The sequence below is a fragment of the Ursus arctos genome, unplaced genomic scaffold, assembly GCF_023065955.2.
Source record: "Ursus arctos isolate Adak ecotype North America unplaced genomic scaffold, UrsArc2.0 scaffold_22, whole genome shotgun sequence".
Classification (NCBI taxonomy): domain Eukaryota; kingdom Metazoa; phylum Chordata; class Mammalia; order Carnivora; family Ursidae; genus Ursus; species Ursus arctos.
In genome coordinates, this window is record NW_026622897.1 from 14589929 (window position 1) to 14607793 (window position 17865).

The 17865-nt window shown below is 55.3% G+C and overlaps 1 protein-coding gene across 1 annotated transcript; it reads left to right on the forward strand.

Annotated features, from left to right (window-relative positions):
• The first annotated feature begins 1034 nt into the window (after window positions 1-1034).
• On the forward strand, window positions 1035-14415 carry ABCG4 (ATP binding cassette subfamily G member 4). Its single transcript, XM_026505586.4, has 15 exons — window positions 1035-1107; window positions 1771-2020; window positions 6144-6261; window positions 6378-6510; window positions 6635-6685; window positions 6905-7050; window positions 8239-8362; window positions 8491-8605; window positions 8784-8926; window positions 10304-10402; window positions 10622-10790; window positions 10889-10989; window positions 12094-12252; window positions 12421-12539; window positions 12692-14415. The coding sequence occupies exons 2-15, from the start codon at window positions 1783-1785 to the stop codon at window positions 12915-12917; spliced, it is 1941 nt and encodes a 646-aa protein (XP_026361371.1). The 5' UTR covers window positions 1035-1107; window positions 1771-1782; the 3' UTR covers window positions 12918-14415.
• Window positions 14416-17865: the final 3450 nt, after the last annotated feature.

Sequence of the window (17865 nt, forward strand, 5' to 3'; positions counted from 1 at the left end):
CCGGGGCAGGTGGGGGCCACGAGGAGCATGAGAAAGGAGCAAAGCAGGGGAAAGCCCCAGAGTGTTCTGGGGACTGGCGTTTGAAGGCTTGTGGGCTGAGGGAGAAAATGACATGTGTACTAGAAGATGCCCAAGGCAGTGTCTGTGAGCCCTGGCACATCTCTGCCTCCAGCATCAGGCGTGTGCCTGTCTTAAAGGCCTGCACTTGCCTGGGAGAGTAAGGACTTCTGTAGTCGGAGTAGGCTGAGTTCTAAATACCACCGTCACCTCGGGCTGCTTGCAAGCTCTCCCAAAGCGTCCACCCGCCTTTCCTTCTTAACTAGTTAAGGAAGGTGCAGAATGGGGTGGGGAAAGGGGAGGAGGCTATCCCAAGACTCCAGCTTTCAAAGCCTTTTTATCTAGTTTGGGGGAATCCCTGGAGGAAGCCTGAGCTCAAGGGCCAGAACTGAGGGAAACTGATGGGGGAGTAGTGCAGACAGTCTGACAGCTTCACAATCCCTTGAGAGGGATGGCATCTGCACCCCAATGCCCACCCCCACCCCCTAGACGCACACCATCACCGTCTAGTCTGTAATCCAGGGACCTGTTCCCTCTGAGCGACTTCAGCTCTCCTGTCCTCAGTCTTCAAATCGGCCCTTCGCCGCCAACCCCCCAGTCCTGGGTCCACACCTGCGCCCGCTCTGGCCCCGCGTCGCCGGCACTGCTGTCCCTTTCGCCATGCTCGCCCCCCGCCGCCTGCGGGGCGACGCGGGCCCTTTAAGAACAGCGGGACCCGCGAGCAGTAGCTGAGAGGAGAGCGCAGTCGCCCGGCGGGCTCGGGAGGACACAGCGCCCAGCACCGGGCTCTGGGAACCGGCTGTACGCGGCCGAGTTGGGGCGCGCCCCCATCGCCCCTCCCCATCGTTGTCATCTCTCCGCAGACCTGAGGCCCGGGCCCTCCCCAGTCTCCCGCCCCGCCCCGGCCCCGCCCCGGCCCGCGCCGCCGGGACCGGGAGCCGGGCCGCGGGTGCCGCAGCCGGAGGCAGGTGAGGAGGGCCCGGAGTCTCCATCCCCGGCCCGCGGCAGCGCTAAGCTTCTCCGTCCGCACCGGCCCGGGGGCGCGTCAAGGTGACTAGGCATGCGGGAGATAAGGAGGGGGGAACCCGCCACGGGGGGCTAGTTGGCGGCGGCGGTGGGGGGCGGTGGTCTTGAGTTCCGGCGGTGCGCCCGCCTTTGGGAGAGTCCCGGACGCGCGGGCGCAGGGGCGCCGGCGGGAGGGGCCGGCCAGGCGACGCGCCCGGGGATGGGGAGGGGGATGCAGCGGGAGGCCCAGAGCCTCCTCTTCCTCCGCCTTCCCCCAGTCCGCCTTGCGCGCACCCGGCTACCCTGACCTCCTAGCGGGCAGCCGCGGCCGGCCGCCCCTGTCCTCCTCCCCGCCCCCCAACCTTCCAGTCCCCAGGGGCTGCTGGCCTGCGGGGTAAGGAGATTAGAGCCGCCGCGGGGAGGGGGGAGTGGGTGAGGGCTTTTAGGGGCCGGGCTGGGGCCAGGCTGGGGCCAGGCTGGAGCTGGGGCTGCCTGGACCGAGGAGAGGTCGAGACCGAGCGTAGCTACGCGGGGAGTGGGGGGCAGGAGAGGGCAGATGCCCTGGCGGTGGGAAGTGGGGTGCTCCCAGTAGCGGATCTGCCCTGAGAAGGAGGCGGGGAGTGGGGGTGGGGGAGCATTAGAAAGCAAGGGAGCTTGGAGCCAGGGCTTGGGGGTCTGCCCCGAACTGAGCAGGCCGGCTCCCTGCAGGCCGGCGGCGCGATGGCGGAGAAGGCGCTGGAGGCCGTGGGCTGTGGACTAGGACCCGGGGCCGTGGCCATGGCTGTGGCGCTGGAGGACGGGGCGGAGCCCCCGATGCTGACCACGCACCTGAAGAAGGTGGAGAACCACATCACCGAAGCCCAACGCTTCTCCCACCTACCCAAGCGCTCAGCAGTGGACATCGAGTTCGTGGAGCTGTCCTATTCCGTGCGGGAGGGGCCCTGCTGGCGCAAACGGGGTAAGGGAGCAGCCTGATGGGGAGCTGTGGAGCCCCCCAGGAGTTGCTTCTTAGCAGGAGGTCTGGGTGTCCCCTGTTCTCCAAGTCCTGCCCCAGAGGGCTCTGTGAGTACTGAAATCTCAACCCACCACCGACTATGCACACAGCTGACTGTGTCTGTGCTCCCCCCACACCTGTGAGCACGGTGGGACACTAGGTTCAACTGGCTATTGAAGCTTTTCTCCTCTAAGATGACACTTTAACCTCTGGTCCTTAAGTGGATCAGGACCAGTTTGCCTTTATTTTAGGTAGAATTCCTGCCTTTGAGGCCTGGTCTGAGCAAGTCCAGGGCTGTGCTGCAGCCCTCCTCAGTGGTGAGCAGTATCTTGCACCTATAGAACACTGCTGATCTTGAAAGATGTTCTCATTCCTGTCATCTTACTTCATTCTTGCCGAAGTCCTCCGAGGCAGGGAGGGTGAAGGTTTAGCAGGATAGGTGACATCCCCATGTTACTAATAAGGAAACGGAGGCCCAGGGAAGTTGAGTCACTTGACCAGTGCCACACAGCTAATGAGTCGCAGAGCTGAGACCAGAAGCCAGATTTGCCAGCTCTCTGTGTGTTGTTCTTTCCTTCTTAACTTCCCTGGTACAGCATTCCCATCTCCTCCTCTTTTCTCTCATCAGTGCAGGTGGGTAAGGTCTGGGGCTCTGAGTTCATTGGAACCTTCACCAGCCCCTGGAATCCTTGCCCCTGCCTGCCCTGGGCAATTTGAGCTGGGAATAAAGAAGTTGATGGTTTTGTGTTTTGTGTGTGTGTGTGTGTGTGTGTGTGTGTGTGTGTGTGTGTGTTTCCCAGAGCTGGGTGTGGGTCAGGGGTGGAGCTGGGACATTCTTCTCTGAGATTTAAGAAATAAGTTTGGGGTGCTTCCGAGCAGGGCTGAGCGTGAGCTGTCTCTGCATTCCCCACCCTCACTCTCACAAGGGACCAAAAGGTCACAGGGCCTAAGCCAAAGGAAACTGAGGACTCTGGGCCCCCTCCTGGGTGCCCTGTCCCAGAGCAGCCTCTGGGCACTGAGACCAGCTCTGGGCAAATGAAGAGGTGGCCATTATTCCTATAGCCCTGTTTTTCCTCAGTTTTAAGGAGACGTGAAGATAAGAAAGAAATGTAGCTAGATGGACTGGCTCCTTCAAACCACCAGCCAGACTGACAGCCCTGACCAGGTGCTTCCTCCCTTGAGCTTGCCAGCCCCAGGCTCTCTACTGTCCATTTTGCTGTCTCTTCTGTCCCTTGCTCCTTTCTTTGCCCTCTGTCCTCCTCTCTTTGACTTGTCTTTTCACTGGAGTCCCTCTCCCCTTGTCTGGAGGACAAGAAAGACATTAGAGGTAGGCAGAGAGGAAGAACGAGGGCTGTGGAGAGAGGGTGGTGTCTGCCTTGCCCAGGTAAGGACTTGCCACTGGTCTCCTCTAATTATATATGATGTTTCTTGTTTTTCAAAACACTTTCCCATTAGTTACTATTAAATATCTCACTTAATATTCACAATAACCCTATTATGCCTTGGGAGGACATATTACTGTCCTTATTTTATAGATGAGGAAATGGAGGTCCTCAAAGATTAAGTGACTTGACAAAATTGCGAGAGAGCTACCGACAGAGGCAGGACCAGAACTCCAGTGTGTTTTTATCTGGAAGGGCTGGCAGGTCCCTCCCGTGATGAGCAGCTGTGGAACAGCAGGAGTTCAAAGACTGGGTTCCCAGCCTCCTGTCTGCTGGATGACCTTGGGCCATCTGCTTATCCTCCCTTGGACTCACTTTCTTCATCTGTAAACAGGGACGATAAGAATTGTCTCCGCACAGGCATGTTGTGAAGCTTAGCCGAGACGTTATCTGTGAAAATGCTTGGTGAGAGGCAAGTGTAAGATGATATTTGTATTAGGCATCACTGTTCAATCTGGTGTTTGGCTGGGATTAAATGAGGGGAAGGTTCATCATCGCTTGTTTCCTCCCCTACAAAAGAAATCACTTCCCGTGAGTGGCTCTGAAAGGTGTTTGCTGGAGTACACAACCACACGTCTTTCTGATTGATGGTGGTCGCCCCTGAGGCAGAGGGATGGAACCTATGACTTCCCCTCTCCCAGGAAAGAACTTGCTGTGTGACCTTGGGTGAGTCACTGGATGTCTCTGGGCCCCGGTTGGCTCATCCATGTTGCTATAGCAGCAAGGGAAGTAATGAGTTTGTAAACTCTGAAGCACTATCTGGGCAGTTGGTGTGATGGGGACCCCACAGTGGACAGCAGCTGAGCCTCCTTCCGAATGGATGTGTCCAGAGGGACAGCTGGGTGCTGTGGAGGGAGGGCGAAAGATCACATCCCTTCACTGTCTCTGCTAAGGAGGTGGAGGGGAGAGGAAACTGAGCTCTGTGGGGGGGTGGAGGAGGGTGGTAGTGAGCAAAATCTCCAGCAGGGCCTTGGGGTTTCTGCCTCACTGAGGCAGGTCTGCAAACATAGCAGGCAAGGCTTGCCTGGTGGGCTCCCTCCTTCCTCTCTACCACCTTGTTTCCCCAGGTGACTCCGTGTGGTCTCTGACCTCTGCTTCCTGGCTTGTGTCATGTATGTGCTCTCATGTAGCAGAGCTCTTCCTCCCAAGGCCTGGAGAGCCTCTGACTTTCCTCTCCATTTTTTTTTTTAAAGATTTTATTTATTTATTCGACAGAGATAGAGACAGCCAGCGAGAGAGGGAACACAAGCAGGGGGAGTGGGAGAGGAAGAAGCAGGCTCATGGCAGAGGAGCCTGATGTGAGGCTCGATCCCATAACACCGGGATCACGCCCTGAGCCGAAGGCAGACGCTTAACCGCTGTGCCACCCAGGCGCCCCTCCTCTCCATTTTTGAATGCTGCTCATCCTTTAAGACTTTGCTCAAATGCCACTTCCTCCTTGAAGCCATTCCTGATTTTCCCCTTCCCCTCCACCCTCCTCAACTCCATTTTCTGCATTCTCATTGTACATTATTTGTGCCTCTGTTATAACCCTTATTTTATCTCTCCTCAGATCCATAGATGTTTTCCATCTTTTTAAATCTAGACTATGACTTTCTTGAACGCAGGAAATGTGTCTTCTTCCTTTTTTGTCCAGTGTCTGGTACAGAGCTTGGAATGTAGTAGACATCAATAAGCATTTATCAAACGGAATTAATAATAAAATGTCACTTTTTAAATGTACTCTATGTGCCAAGCACTGTGTCATATGCTTTACGTATATTATCTCATTGCATCTTTATAACGACTCTATGAAATAGCTATTAACAGCCCATTTTATAGATGAGGGACCTGGAGCTCAGAGAGGCTAAGCAACTTGCCTGAGGTCCCACAGCTGGTAAGTGTGGAGCCAGAATTTGAACCTCAAGCCACCTGACTCCAAATCAGTGCTCTTAATGCATATGCTGCCTCGCAAGGAGTGAATGAATCATGAGATTTTACTGGGCCATGGTGGGGGCTGTGGAGACAAGGCTCGCAGGCCAACAGAGCACAAAGAAGCAGGCTTTTTCAGAATGAGGCAAAAGTTCTGAGAACACGTACTCCTAGAACACGTCGTGAGCATCTAGTACATGCAGACTGTCTGCCGAGGTCACAGATGAGTAGGACACAGACTCTGCCCCCAGGCAGCTCACAGACGCACAGGCTGGGGGGCAGGGGCGAGGGACAGGCACATCTAAGAGCAAACGTACCGGCCTATGCAGGTGCTGCGAGAGCACAGAGGACATCTAGCCTGCTCGCTCGGGCTGATGGTCAGCAAAGTCTTCCTGGAGGGAGCGAGAGTGACTACTGTGTTTGGGGGGGGGGGCAGGGTCGTCTACACACTTGAGCCCCTCTCCGTGCCCATCCGTGAGGGGCGGAGGTTTTCTCGCGGCCTACGGCAGAGTGTGCTTGCCTCTGGTACTTGCACGTTGGGAGTTGGCCCTTCTAGGGGAACAGGAGGAGAGGGTGTGATATTGGGGCCACTCGGAAGGTTGTTTCTTCATCCTCATCAATCCCCCCTGAGGAGGGAACGGCCTTGTTCACTAATAGCCAGGGCCACGCCTCAGAGTTTCGGGTGCCTCTGTTCACTGTAACCCTGTTCACAGTTCCTGCCTCCCTCGCCGCAGGTTATAAGACCCTCCTCAAGTGCCTGTCGGGTAAATTCTGCCGCCGGGAGCTGATTGGCATCATGGGCCCCTCCGGGGCCGGCAAGTCCACCTTCATGAACATCTTGGCGGGGTACAGGTGAGGATGAAGCTGGGGTGGAATGGGGGCAGGATCCAGGAAGGAGGATCCCCTGGGGAGCACAGAAGGTGTTCTGAAGTGGCCTTGACCCCCATCCAAAACCAATGTGCCTGCAGGGAGTCTGGAATGAAGGGGCAGATCCTGGTCAACGGGAGGCCGCGGGAGCTGAGGACCTTCCGCAAGATGTCCTGTTACATCATGCAGGATGACATGCTATTGCCACATCTCACGGTCTTGGAAGCCATGATGGTGAGGGCTGGCTGGCTGGCTCCCTCTCTCAGCCCCCGCCATCCCCATCCTCTGTGGTGGCTAAGGGGTCAAGGCAGGGCCCTCCTCCCACACATATCTGACCTGCCTACTCTCTGGGCCTCAGGTCTCTGCTAACTTGAAGTTGAGTGAGAAGCAAGAGGTGAAGAAGGAACTGGTGAGTGGGGAGGAGAAAGGGGTGAGAACAGGACCGCTGCCCTTTTTGTGGTGGAGAGTTCTAGAGCCCTGATGTGGGGGTAGGAGACAAGAAGCCAAGGCTGGGACACTGGAGCCCAAGCGGACTTAAGGGAGCACTTCTTTAAATTGGGGTGGCGTGGGGGTGGGGAGGAGCGGACATTCTGAAGCTGACCTGGGGTGGGTGGGGGGGCTGGGCCAGGTGACGGAGATCCTGACAGCACTGGGCCTGATGTCCTGCTCCCACACGAGGACAGCTCTGCTTTCTGGTGGGCAGAGGAAGCGCCTGGCCATCGCCCTGGAGCTGGTCAACAACCCACCCGTCATGTTCTTTGACGAGCCCACCAGGTAGTTCTCCCCCTCCTCTCCCACCAGGATGCCCCCTGCCTCGGCCCTGAGCCAGGGTGGGAGGCTGCATCCCGCTGTACTGCTGGAGACCAGAGTCCATGCGCAGCAGCCTCCCGGGGCCAAGAGAAGGGCTTACTCCTCATCCATTCCTGCCAGTCCTGTCGCCATAGCAGCCCCATCCTTCACGCAGGCAGAAATCCTATGTCCTCCTTGACGGATGCCTCCCTCTCCTTTTCTTCCCCACAGCCCATCCGTCACCAAATCCTGCTGATTCTACTTTCTTTCTCTGTCTCTCAGATTCGCCCCACCCCCATCCCGAGTGCCCAGGCTTAAGTTCTGGACCTCATCAGCTCTTGCCTGCATTTCTGCCACAAACTCCTACCCCCTTGTCTTCAGTCGCTCCCAGCCAGTCCTCCCTCCAAACCGCAGCCAGGGAGAGCTTTCTAAAAGACAAGTCTAGCAATACTCACTCCCCCGCTTGAAAACACACAGCGATTCCCGTTTGCCCTCAGAAGAAAGTCAGAGGACTTACGAGGTTCCCGTCTGAACCTACTTCCCCAGCCTCACATCTTGCTTCATGCTGTCTTTTATTAGAGCATGTATTTTATGCTCTAATAACACCGAATTGCTTATAATTCCCTGGGCCGGCCATGTGTTTCATGCCTCTGAGCTTTGCACATGTTGTGTCTTCTGTCTGGAATGCCCTTCGCCACCACGCCTGCCCTTCCGCCTTTAGCCGGCTCAGCTCCTTCTTCTTCCACACGCATTCAGGAAACTTCTTTGACTTCCCTCCAACCCCTGGGCAGCAGATCTGAAGCCTCGCCCCCTTTGTCACCTCATGTTTCTACAGCACATTCCACATCATCTCCAGTGATCTGTGCGCTTCTCTCTCTCTCTCCCTCCAGACCAGAGTCTATGTCTTAGGTATCCATCATGGTAGTCCCAGCGCCGGCCACTCAACAGGTGCTTGTTCGATATTTGCTTGTTAAACTGAATGGCGCTCTGGGCTTCTTGGTGCCTCCAAAGGCCTGCATCATCTAGTCTGGACAGGCTGTCAGGGTGGCCAGAGGGACTCCCTTCCTGCCAGCTCCATCCCCTCCGTAGCACCTGCCCCACCCCAAGAATTCTCTTCTTTTGGCTGTGCCCACCTCACCCCCCCCCCACCCCCGGTGGCCTCTCTCTGGACAGTGGTCTGGACAGCGCCTCCTGTTTCCAAGTGGTGTCCCTCATGAAGTCCCTGGCCCAGGGGGGCCGTACAATCATCTGCACCATCCACCAGCCCAGTGCCAAGCTCTTTGAGATGTTTGACAAGGTGAGTGGCTCTGGGCCTCACAGGGGCCTGGCCTGCAGTGGGGAGAGGGAAGGGCGTCAGGAGAGGTGCTAGTGGGGCCCGCCTAGTCCACTGGCTGTGTTCTCCTCACCCTTCCCTTTCTGCCTCAGCTCTACATCCTAAGCCAAGGTCAGTGCATCTTCAAGGGCGTGGTCACCAACCTGATCCCCTACCTGAAGGGGCTTGGCTTACACTGCCCCACCTACCACAACCCGGCTGACTTCAGTGAGTGGGGGCCTGGGCTGTGGTCCTGGGCCAAATCCGGGGGATTGGGTCATACACCTGGGCCTCCTTGGGGAGGTCTCACTGTCCCCTGCCTTCCCCACACACCCATGGAGGGGCTGGCTTGCCCTCGGGAACCAAGGAGAGATCTTAGCCAAGCACTCCCCTCCGTGTCTCCCAGTCATCGAGGTGGCCTCTGGAGAGTATGGAGACCTGAACCCCATGCTGTTCAGGGCTGTGCAGAATGGGCTCTGTGCCATGGCTGAGAAGAAGAGCAGCCCTGAGAAGAATGAGGTCCCCACCTCCTGCCACCCTTGCCCTCAGGTGAGTATGGGTGGAGAGGGCAGAGAGGGAAAAGTGGGGGAGGGCAGATGGACCCTGGACGATGGCCCTGCCAAAGAGGTGTCCAACCAGAGGCATCAAAACCATTAGGGACTAGGAAGAACTCAGAACTTGGAATAGACCTACTGTGAACAGTTGTGTAACCTTGGGCACTTGCTCGACCTCTGTTCCTTTGTGTGTTCAGCAAATTCTTACTAAGCATCTGTAGCGTGTTGTCCTCAGCGCCAGCACGGGGCTACCTGGTAAGCAAACCCGAAGCTGTGTCTCATGCCTCGTGGCCCATGTGTCTTGCTGTCATCTCCAGCCCAGAGGCAATGACACTTAGCTCTAGGGTTATTGGGAGGACTAACGAGATCATCACATAAATCTCTTTGCACCGTAGCTGGTACAGCTGGTGTTCATTGGGTCCTGGTTCTCTTCCCTAAATGAGATACTATAAGCCTTGAAAACGTCACTGAACGGAAGGAGAGCTTGTGCAGCAAGCCAATACAAACGCACAGTGGGCCTGTGCAGTGAAGGGACATAGGCGAGTTACTGGTGTAGGGCCACCCGGGGGAATGGGGAGCTAGTCTTCAGAAGTCCCAACTCCCCAGTGGCTCGCAAGTGAGGGTTTTTAAGGCCAAAATTTGGGGCAGGGGACTCTTGAGAAGGTGGATGTCGTTGACCGGAGACACCTGACGTCATGCCAGCAGGTTCTCCGGCGCTTTTTCGTCTGGCCCCCAGAGGTCTTTTCCATCTTAAGAGACTTGGGACCTGAAAAAGATCCTTATTCTTTATGTTCGAGATTCATCTGGTCCATGTGTTTAGGGTAATGCTGATGAGCCACTTGTAAGCTAGTGGGGTTGCGTTCCTCCAGGTCCCTTGGTTGGTCCAGCTGTGCCTGGGGGCCATGTGACCTCTCGCGTTCATTCTTCCATCTGAACTGACAAGCTGGATGCCAGCTTCAAAAACCAGGAGGGCTAGTTGTAGTGGACGCGGTCAGTATGATGGTTGTTAAATATGATTGTGACACTGGTGGTTTCAAGGTACTGTGCCCTTCGGGTAACTGTTTCTTGATGGAGTAAAGACAAGAAGAGGAGTGACTGGTCTACTCTTAGCCCCCACAGTGTCCTCGACGTGTGCTCTCTCCTCTCTCTCAAGTTTTTACTTGCTCCTCGTGTCTCTCTCCGAATCTCGCTCCAGCTCATGACCCTGAGGCCAGCTTCCAGGCACACACCTCAGTGGTGGAGTTTCCCATCAGTACGAGAGGGACTGGAGGACTCCCGCCCTGGGGAAGGGCTCCAGGGTTTTCCCATCACTGAGCTGGGTGTGCAGTGGGTGGGTGGGGTAGGCTCGCCTGATCCAATGTCCTCTCCCCAGGAAGTGGATCCCATTGAAAGCCACACCTTTGCCACCAGCACCCTCACACAGTTCTGCATCCTCTTCAAGAGGACCTTCTTGTCCATCCTCAGGGACACGGTGAGGCATCAAGATGGGGGAGAGCAGGCTGCTACAGGCCTGGCTTTTGGGGGGCATAAGATCTCAGCAGCTGGGATGGGAAAGCCCTCCCCCCACCCGCTAGCCAGCAGTCTCCCAAGGCACCCGTGGGTCTATATGTCTGTGAGGGCGGCTCTGAGTTCCTACCCCAGTGTGCTCTGCCCATCTCTGGCCTGTGGCCCATCCCCTTTCCTCACTCAGGTCCTGACCCACCTGCGATTTGTGTCCCACGTGGTCATCGGCGTGCTCATTGGTCTCCTTTACCTGCACATCGGTAACGATGCCATCAAGGTCTTCAACAACACCGGCTGCCTCTTCTTCTCCATGCTGTTCCTCATGTTTGCTGCCCTTATGCCAACCGTGCTCACCTGTAAGCTGAGCCACCCTGGGCGGGGGTTGGGGGGGAGCGGGGCACAGGGCCGGAGTCGGGGTGTCAGACAGCTGCGCCTCACCTGCATGTGTCCTCAGTCCCCTTAGAGATGGCAGTCTTCATGAGGGAGCATCTCAATTACTGGTACAGCCTCAAAGCATACTACCTGGCCAAGACCATGGCCGATGTGCCCTTTCAGGTAAACCCCTTCCTCCCTCCTGTCTGTCTTCTTCCACCCTTGCTTGACTCCTTCAACCTCGTCTCCTGCCATTCCTTTCTACTCCTTTTCTGCACTTAGCAAATAGGTGGGGAGTGTCTACTGTGCACGAGGCTCTGTGCCTGCATGGGGATCCGGCAATGAATAAGACAGATGTGATCTTGACCTTGGGGAACTGACGTTCTTGGGGGAACAACCGATGACAAACAGTGATGAAAATAATAACCCTACGAATGACCCTGTAAATCTTGTCCGCGGCAGTGGAGGGTAGCTCGCGCAGGCGCTGGGGCCGTACTGTTACTTGGCAGCTGAGAGATATGGAGAAGCCTCCTGTCTATCTCTGCATCCACATCCCCCTCTATCAAGGGGAATGATGAGAGCTTCCACCTGGGGATTGCTTGTGAGAAGTCAATACGTTAATACACGTAAAGGACTTAGACTAGTGCTTGGCACGTACTCAAGTGCCCAGTAAGTGGTAGCCAGTTTGGGTTGGTTTTATTGTCACTAGTCTCCTCTTCCAAGCTTTGGGGCCACCAATAAGCTGTAGCGCAGCTGTGTGCAAATGAGAAAAGCTGCCCTGTCCTCAGGGTGGATGCTGCCCCATGCCTCGCCATGGCTTCGTGAGAAGAGCGCAGCTGGATCTTGGCCTCTGGTGGCCTCTTGCTTGGGCGCCTAGTACAGGGAAGAGCCTGCACAACTGTCCGCGCTGGGCTTGGACGCCGGCCCCAGGAGTTGGTAGCCTAGAGGGGGACAACACGTGTTCACATGTAGAGTTAATTAATCAACAGGTAAAGAATAATCTGGCCAGTTCAGGCGCTCAGATATGGAGACATCACCGTGCCTGAACTGGTCAGAAGGGGCCCAGTGGAAATGGTGACACTATTTGAATGAAGGTCATCCAGCCAGGAAGCAAGGGGACACATGTCAGCCTGGGGGGCAGCACACACAGAGCGTGGGGGCGGCAGGACTCAGCACAGACGCTCTAGGCAGAGCTGTTCCAGGGGCTCCTGCCCAGGCGGCAGGGAGGGTCTCGGCCACTGTGGCCCTGGCCTGCGCCCCCTGCTCAGGCCCGTGCCCGTTCCCCAGGTGGTGTGCCCGGTGGTGTACTGCAGTATCATGTACTGGATGACCGGCCAGCCAGCCGAAACCAGCCGCTTCCTCCTCTTCTCCGCCCTGGCCACTGCCACAGCCTTGGTGGCCCAGTCCTTGGGGCTGCTGATTGGAGCTGCCTCCAATTCCCTCCAGGTGGGAGGGCTGACCCCTGGGGATCTAGAGAGGGGATGGGGTCTGGTGGGAGGAAGCTGGGGCTGATATCAGGAGTGGAACAGATCTGTGGGAAACTGTGGGCCACCCCATTCCTGGGTCTGTCCCGGTCACTCCTGTGATGGCCCGGTCCCCTTCCCTCCCCTCCAGGTGGCCACCTTTGTGGGCCCAGTTACCGCCATCCCTGTCCTCTTGTTCTCCGGTTTCTTTGTCAGCTTCAAGACCATCCCCACTTACCTGCAATGGAGCTCCTACCTCTCCTATGTCAGGTCAGAGCCACTGTCCTCACCGTCTGTCCCTGCTCCTCCCTGCAGGAGCCCAGGCCCCAGGGAGGAGAGAGTTGCAGCTGGGCCCTGGCAGTTTGCCCAGGGAACAGTGACCCTATGCTCTGTATCCTGCTCTGATGTCCCCGCGTGCACAGGTATGGCTTTGAGGGTGTGATTCTGACCATCTATGGCATGGATCGAGGAGATCTGACCTGCTTGGAGGAGCACTGCCCTTTCCAGAATCCGCAGAGTATCCTCCGAGCGCTGGATGTGGAGGATGCCAAGCTCTACCTGGACTTCCTGGTCTTGGGCATCTTCTTCCTGGCCTTGCGGCTGCTGGCATACCTTGTGCTCCGTTACCGGGTCAAGTCGGAGAGATAGAGCTTGCCCTGGCCTTGCTCTGGCCTGCGCCCCAGCCCCCGCAGCGGAAGCCCTCAGCCCCAGCCCTCTGGGACTGTTTTAACCTTGTAGACTTTGGCACTGGTTGCTGGTGCAGCCACCTTCCCCTCTCTCAGCGCCTCCACAGGTTGGCTGCTGGGCTGTGCTCCCAGCCGTGGCCGTGGCTGTGGCCGTGGGGGCTCCAGCCCTCCCCGCCATGCCCAGAAGTCTTCCCCAGTTGATGCAGTTTGTAGCTTCCTCCCTACTCTCTCCAACATCTGCATGCAAAGACCACTAGGAGGCTGCCACCCTCGTTCCTGCCCTCGGCACCCTCCTCTGTTGTCTGCCTGGGAGCCCCAGGTTCTCCAGGCCCCCATTTACAACTGACCAAAGTGGCCCCCTCTGGGGGTCCCCACCACACAAGTGTTTGTAAACTGGGCTGTTCTAAGGTTTGGGTTCCAGGGCTGGGCCCTGGTGGGGTCCCCTGGAAGTCCCATTTGGACACTGGAATGGAGCAGGGAAGGCTCTGGAAGTCTCTTCCTCCTCCTCACCTTCTCCCCACCCCCAGACTTGGCTGATTTGGACAATCTGCTGGAACAGAAGCTGGGTTTTCTGTCTGGGTCATCCCTCCCAATCCTGGGGATTGGAGAGGCCTGGGGCCCTGGGATGCCCCGTCCCCTTCCCTGTCCCCTTTGGTGGGGGTAGGGTCTGGTGGCACCTCTGCAATAATGTCTGTTTCTCTCCCACCTGCCACTGGAACTGGAGAATGCACTTTATTCTGGGGCGTGAGTAGGAGAAGACCAAGCCTCCTTTCTTGCTTCTCCTGCCCGGTCCTGCAACACTCCCTACCCTCTCCAGAGTTACAGGCACATACATGCGAACAGGCAATCTCAGCCCGACACACCACGCTGTCCCCTCTGGCTCCGAGGAGGAGTGATGGTGGCGTGGTGGTGGCGGCGGTGACGCTGGGAAGGGCAGTGCCCACCTCCTCTGGGGATGCCACTTTGTATGGATGAGGCTGGTGCCGCCCAGGGTGTCCTGGGACCTAGGATCTGCAGGTGTCTACCCCCGAGTCTTCTTTCCCTTCCCAGTCGGGGTGGCACAGAGCACTAGCTCCCCGGAGCTCAGGAGCCAACACAAGCACAAGCATGGGCGTACGTTGGCCTTGGCCACTGCCACCCCGTGGCCCTTCTTTTGTGTGTCAAGCTGGCGTTCTCACTCCCCCACCCCTTCCCCAGCCGCTTGCTGCTCATTCAAACTCCTGTCTGGGTCTTTCCACACCCTTCCCACCTTCCCATCAGCCAAGGTGGGCCCTGGGCACCAGAGCGACAGACACAGAGCACGTCTGGCTTCCGTGGTGGGTCCAGGCTCACGCCACTTCTGATTTCCCCTTCCCCCAGGGCTCTCCCCTGATGCTTCTTCCTGTGCACACACCACTCTTCCTTCTCTTACCCTGCCACGGATTCTCCCCGTCGCCCAGAGATGCCAGTTGTATTTGTGGGACTTCACCCATTATTAATAAAACCTATATTTATATGGTACGCAGTGTATAAATGTGTCTGGCTGGGGCGCCTGATCCCGTGGCCTGTGGCGGGTCTTCAGAGCACTTGGGAGAAGTCTGTGAGCTCTAGAGAGTTTGTGGCAGGGGTTGGTAAGCTAGCACACGTCAAGCGAGCGCATGTGCGTCCTATGAAATACCTGTATTATGCTTTATATGTTGCAAATGCTTCATGCTCATGAGCTCAAAGGCGTCCCGTGCCCGCTGTGCATTATCCCTTAGGACAACCCGTTTTGCAGATGAGAAAACTGATGTGGGTTAAGTAACTTGCCCAAGGACCCTTAGCTAATGGGGGTGAAACCAGGTCTGGGAACCGGGTCTTCTGCCTCCAGACTCCTCATTCTTGGCGTTGGCCGACGACGCTGTCTAGGATGGATCTGCAAGCCGTGTGTGGCTGCGCTGGGTCTGTTGCATGGGTATGTTCTTTTTCATTGTTATTTATTTAAATATTTATTTTTAAACATTTTTTATTTAAATTCAATTAACATATATTATTGGTTTCGGAGGTACAGGCCTGTGATTCATCAGTTTTTTGTGTTTTTTTTAAAGATTTTGTTTATTTATTTGACAGAGCAAGAGAGGGGGAGCAGTAGAGGGAGAGGGAGAAGCAGGCTCCCTGGACCTTGGGATCACGACCTGAGCCAAAGGCAGACGCTTAACCTACTGAGCCACCCAGGTGCCCCTCGTCAGTCTTGTATAACACCCAGTGCTTGTTACATCACATGCCCTCCTTAATGTCCATCCCCCAGTTACCCCATCCCCCCACCGCCCTCCCCTCCAGCAACCCTGTTTGTTTCCTATGATTAAGAGTCTCTTATGGTTTGTCTACCTCTCTGGTTTCGTCTTGTTTCATTTTTTTCCTCTCTTCCCTATGATCCTCTGTTTTGTTTCTTAAATTCCACATATCAGTGAGATCATATAATAATTGTCTTTCTCTGATTGACTTATTTCACTTAGCGTAATACACTCTAGTTCCGTCCACATCATTGCAAATGGCAAGAGCTCATTCTTTTTGGTAGCTGCATAATATTCCATTGTAGATATATACCACATCTTCTTTATCCATTCATCTATCAGTGGACATCTGGGCTCTTTCTATAGTCTGTCTATTGTGGACATTGCTGCTATAAGCATTGGGGTGCAGGTGCCCCTTAAGATCACTACAGTTGTATCTTTGGGGTAAATACCCAGTAGTGCAATTGCTGGATTGTAGGGTAGCTCTCTTTTCAACTTTTTGAGGAATCTCCGTACTCTTTTCTAGAGTGGCTGCACCAACTTGCATTCCCACCAAGAGTGTAAGAGGGTTCCCCTTTCTCTGTATGCTCGCCAACATCTCTTGCTTCCTGACTTGTTAATTTTAGCCATTCTGACCAGCATGAGGCAGTATTTGCATTGTGGTTTTGATTTGTTTTTCCCTGATGCCTAGTGATATTGAGCATTTTTTCATGTGTCTGTTGGCCATTTGGATGTCCTCTTTGTTCTAGAAACGTCTGTTCATGTCTTCTGCCTGTTTCTTGATTGGATTATTTGTTCTTTGGGTGTTGAGTTTGATAAGTTCTTTATAAATCTTGGATACTAGCCATTTATCCAATATGCCATTTGCAAATATCTTCTCCCATTCTGTTGGTTGTCTTTTGGTTTTGTCAACTGTTTCCTTTGCTGTGCAAAAGCTTTTTATCTTGATGAAGTCCCAATAGTTCATTCTTGCCTTTGTTTCCCTTGCCTTTGGAGATGTGTCTAACAAGAAGTTGCTGCGGCCAAGACCGAAGAGGTTGCTGCCTGTGTTCTCCTCTAGGATCTTGATGGATTCCTGTCTCACGTTTAGGTCTTTCATCCATTTTGAGTTTATTTTTGTGTGTGCTGTAAGGAAATGGTCCAGTTTCATTCTTCTGCATGTGGCTGTCCAATTTTCGCATGGGTATGTTCTTGCCGAGGGATACACGTCTCTCTCTTCAGAATTCACCGGGCCCTGGTTGTGCCCATGCTGGGGGGTGTAGTCAGTGGTCATGAAGGGCAGTGAGAAGCAGAGAAGACCCTGGAGCCAAAGCTCTAGGACGAGAATGGCAGAGACCCTGGCTTTCTCTTTTTCTTCCTCTCTTCTCTCACCCCCAGGTACACTTAGCAGGGCCGAGCCATCGGCCACTGGGACTGCGGATGGGTTGGTGGCCTAAGGTTTGGAGTAGGCAATTGTCCAGAAGTCCTTGAAGGATGGTGGCAAGATGACCCAAGAAACAGCACGCTGTCTCACCCTCTGCCTTCCTGATCCTGAAGCTTGGGGACTGAAGGAGGGGACTGGCATCCTCCCTACTAGTGCCACATGCAGAGCTAAGTCCCGGGGCTAGAGGAGTGTCCCATCTATTACAAGTGGGGTACCTGCCTGGAGGTGGACTTTCTCATGGAAGCTTCAGGGTAGTAGTGGGAAGAAGTCAGATTCGTAGCTTCTGGAACTCTAGCTAGCTTTAGGGGGCATTCCAGGATCCACTCTTTCTCTGACACCTGCAGATGGCTTTTTAAAGTCCATGGGCACAGAATCCCACCATTAAGTAGTCTTTCTTAAGATTCTTCCTCTTTACTTTCTCTTTCAAAATGTAAATACTCCTAAAAGAGTAAAACATTTATAAATTCACACTTCTCTAAGTGCCCCTGGGAGCAAAAGGAGACAAAGAGCCGTTCTGGAGCCAGCAAGGGCCATTCAGGCACAGAGAACATCTGTAGAGTGCCTCATGTATTTGCGAAGAAAGCTCTTTGGATTCTGACAATAACCCCATGAGGCTGCTAGGATGAGTATTGTCATTTCCTCCTTTCACAGAGAAGAAAACCAAGGCTTGGAAAAGCGACTTGGGCAGGCTCTCCAGATACTGTGCTCCTGCCACTGGAAGCCACCTGTGATTTCTCCCACCGGGCCCATCGGCCCGCGGACGTGTGGCCCAAATGCCCTCCGCGCAGCCCAGCATGCTTGGAAATGGGCCCGCTCTCCCTGAGCGCCAGCCCTTCCCAGACTCAGAGATCAATTCCTTCCATGCAGCCACCTTCTGTGTCAGGGCCTGTGTGAGGGGCTGGGGGACAGGGATGATTCAGGCCATTCTCCATGCTATGGGTCTATGGGACTGGGGGCCCCATCTTGAGGTCAGACGACAGAGCACATGCCCACAGCGTGACTCATGGTACTTCTGTCTGCAAAAGGCCAGCCAAATTATATGTTATTAATAAAGCCTCCATGCCTGTCATAGCCACTGGAGGCAGGGAGGGGAACAGCCTGCTCTGAGCCATGTCTGGTAACTGCAGCTGGGGGCCTGTCTGCTGCACGTGGCTAGGGAAGTGGAGTGAAGCTAGAAGACCTCCAGGTCTGAAATGTCATCCCTGAGGCTCCGTTCATAGCGTTGCTCTACCTCC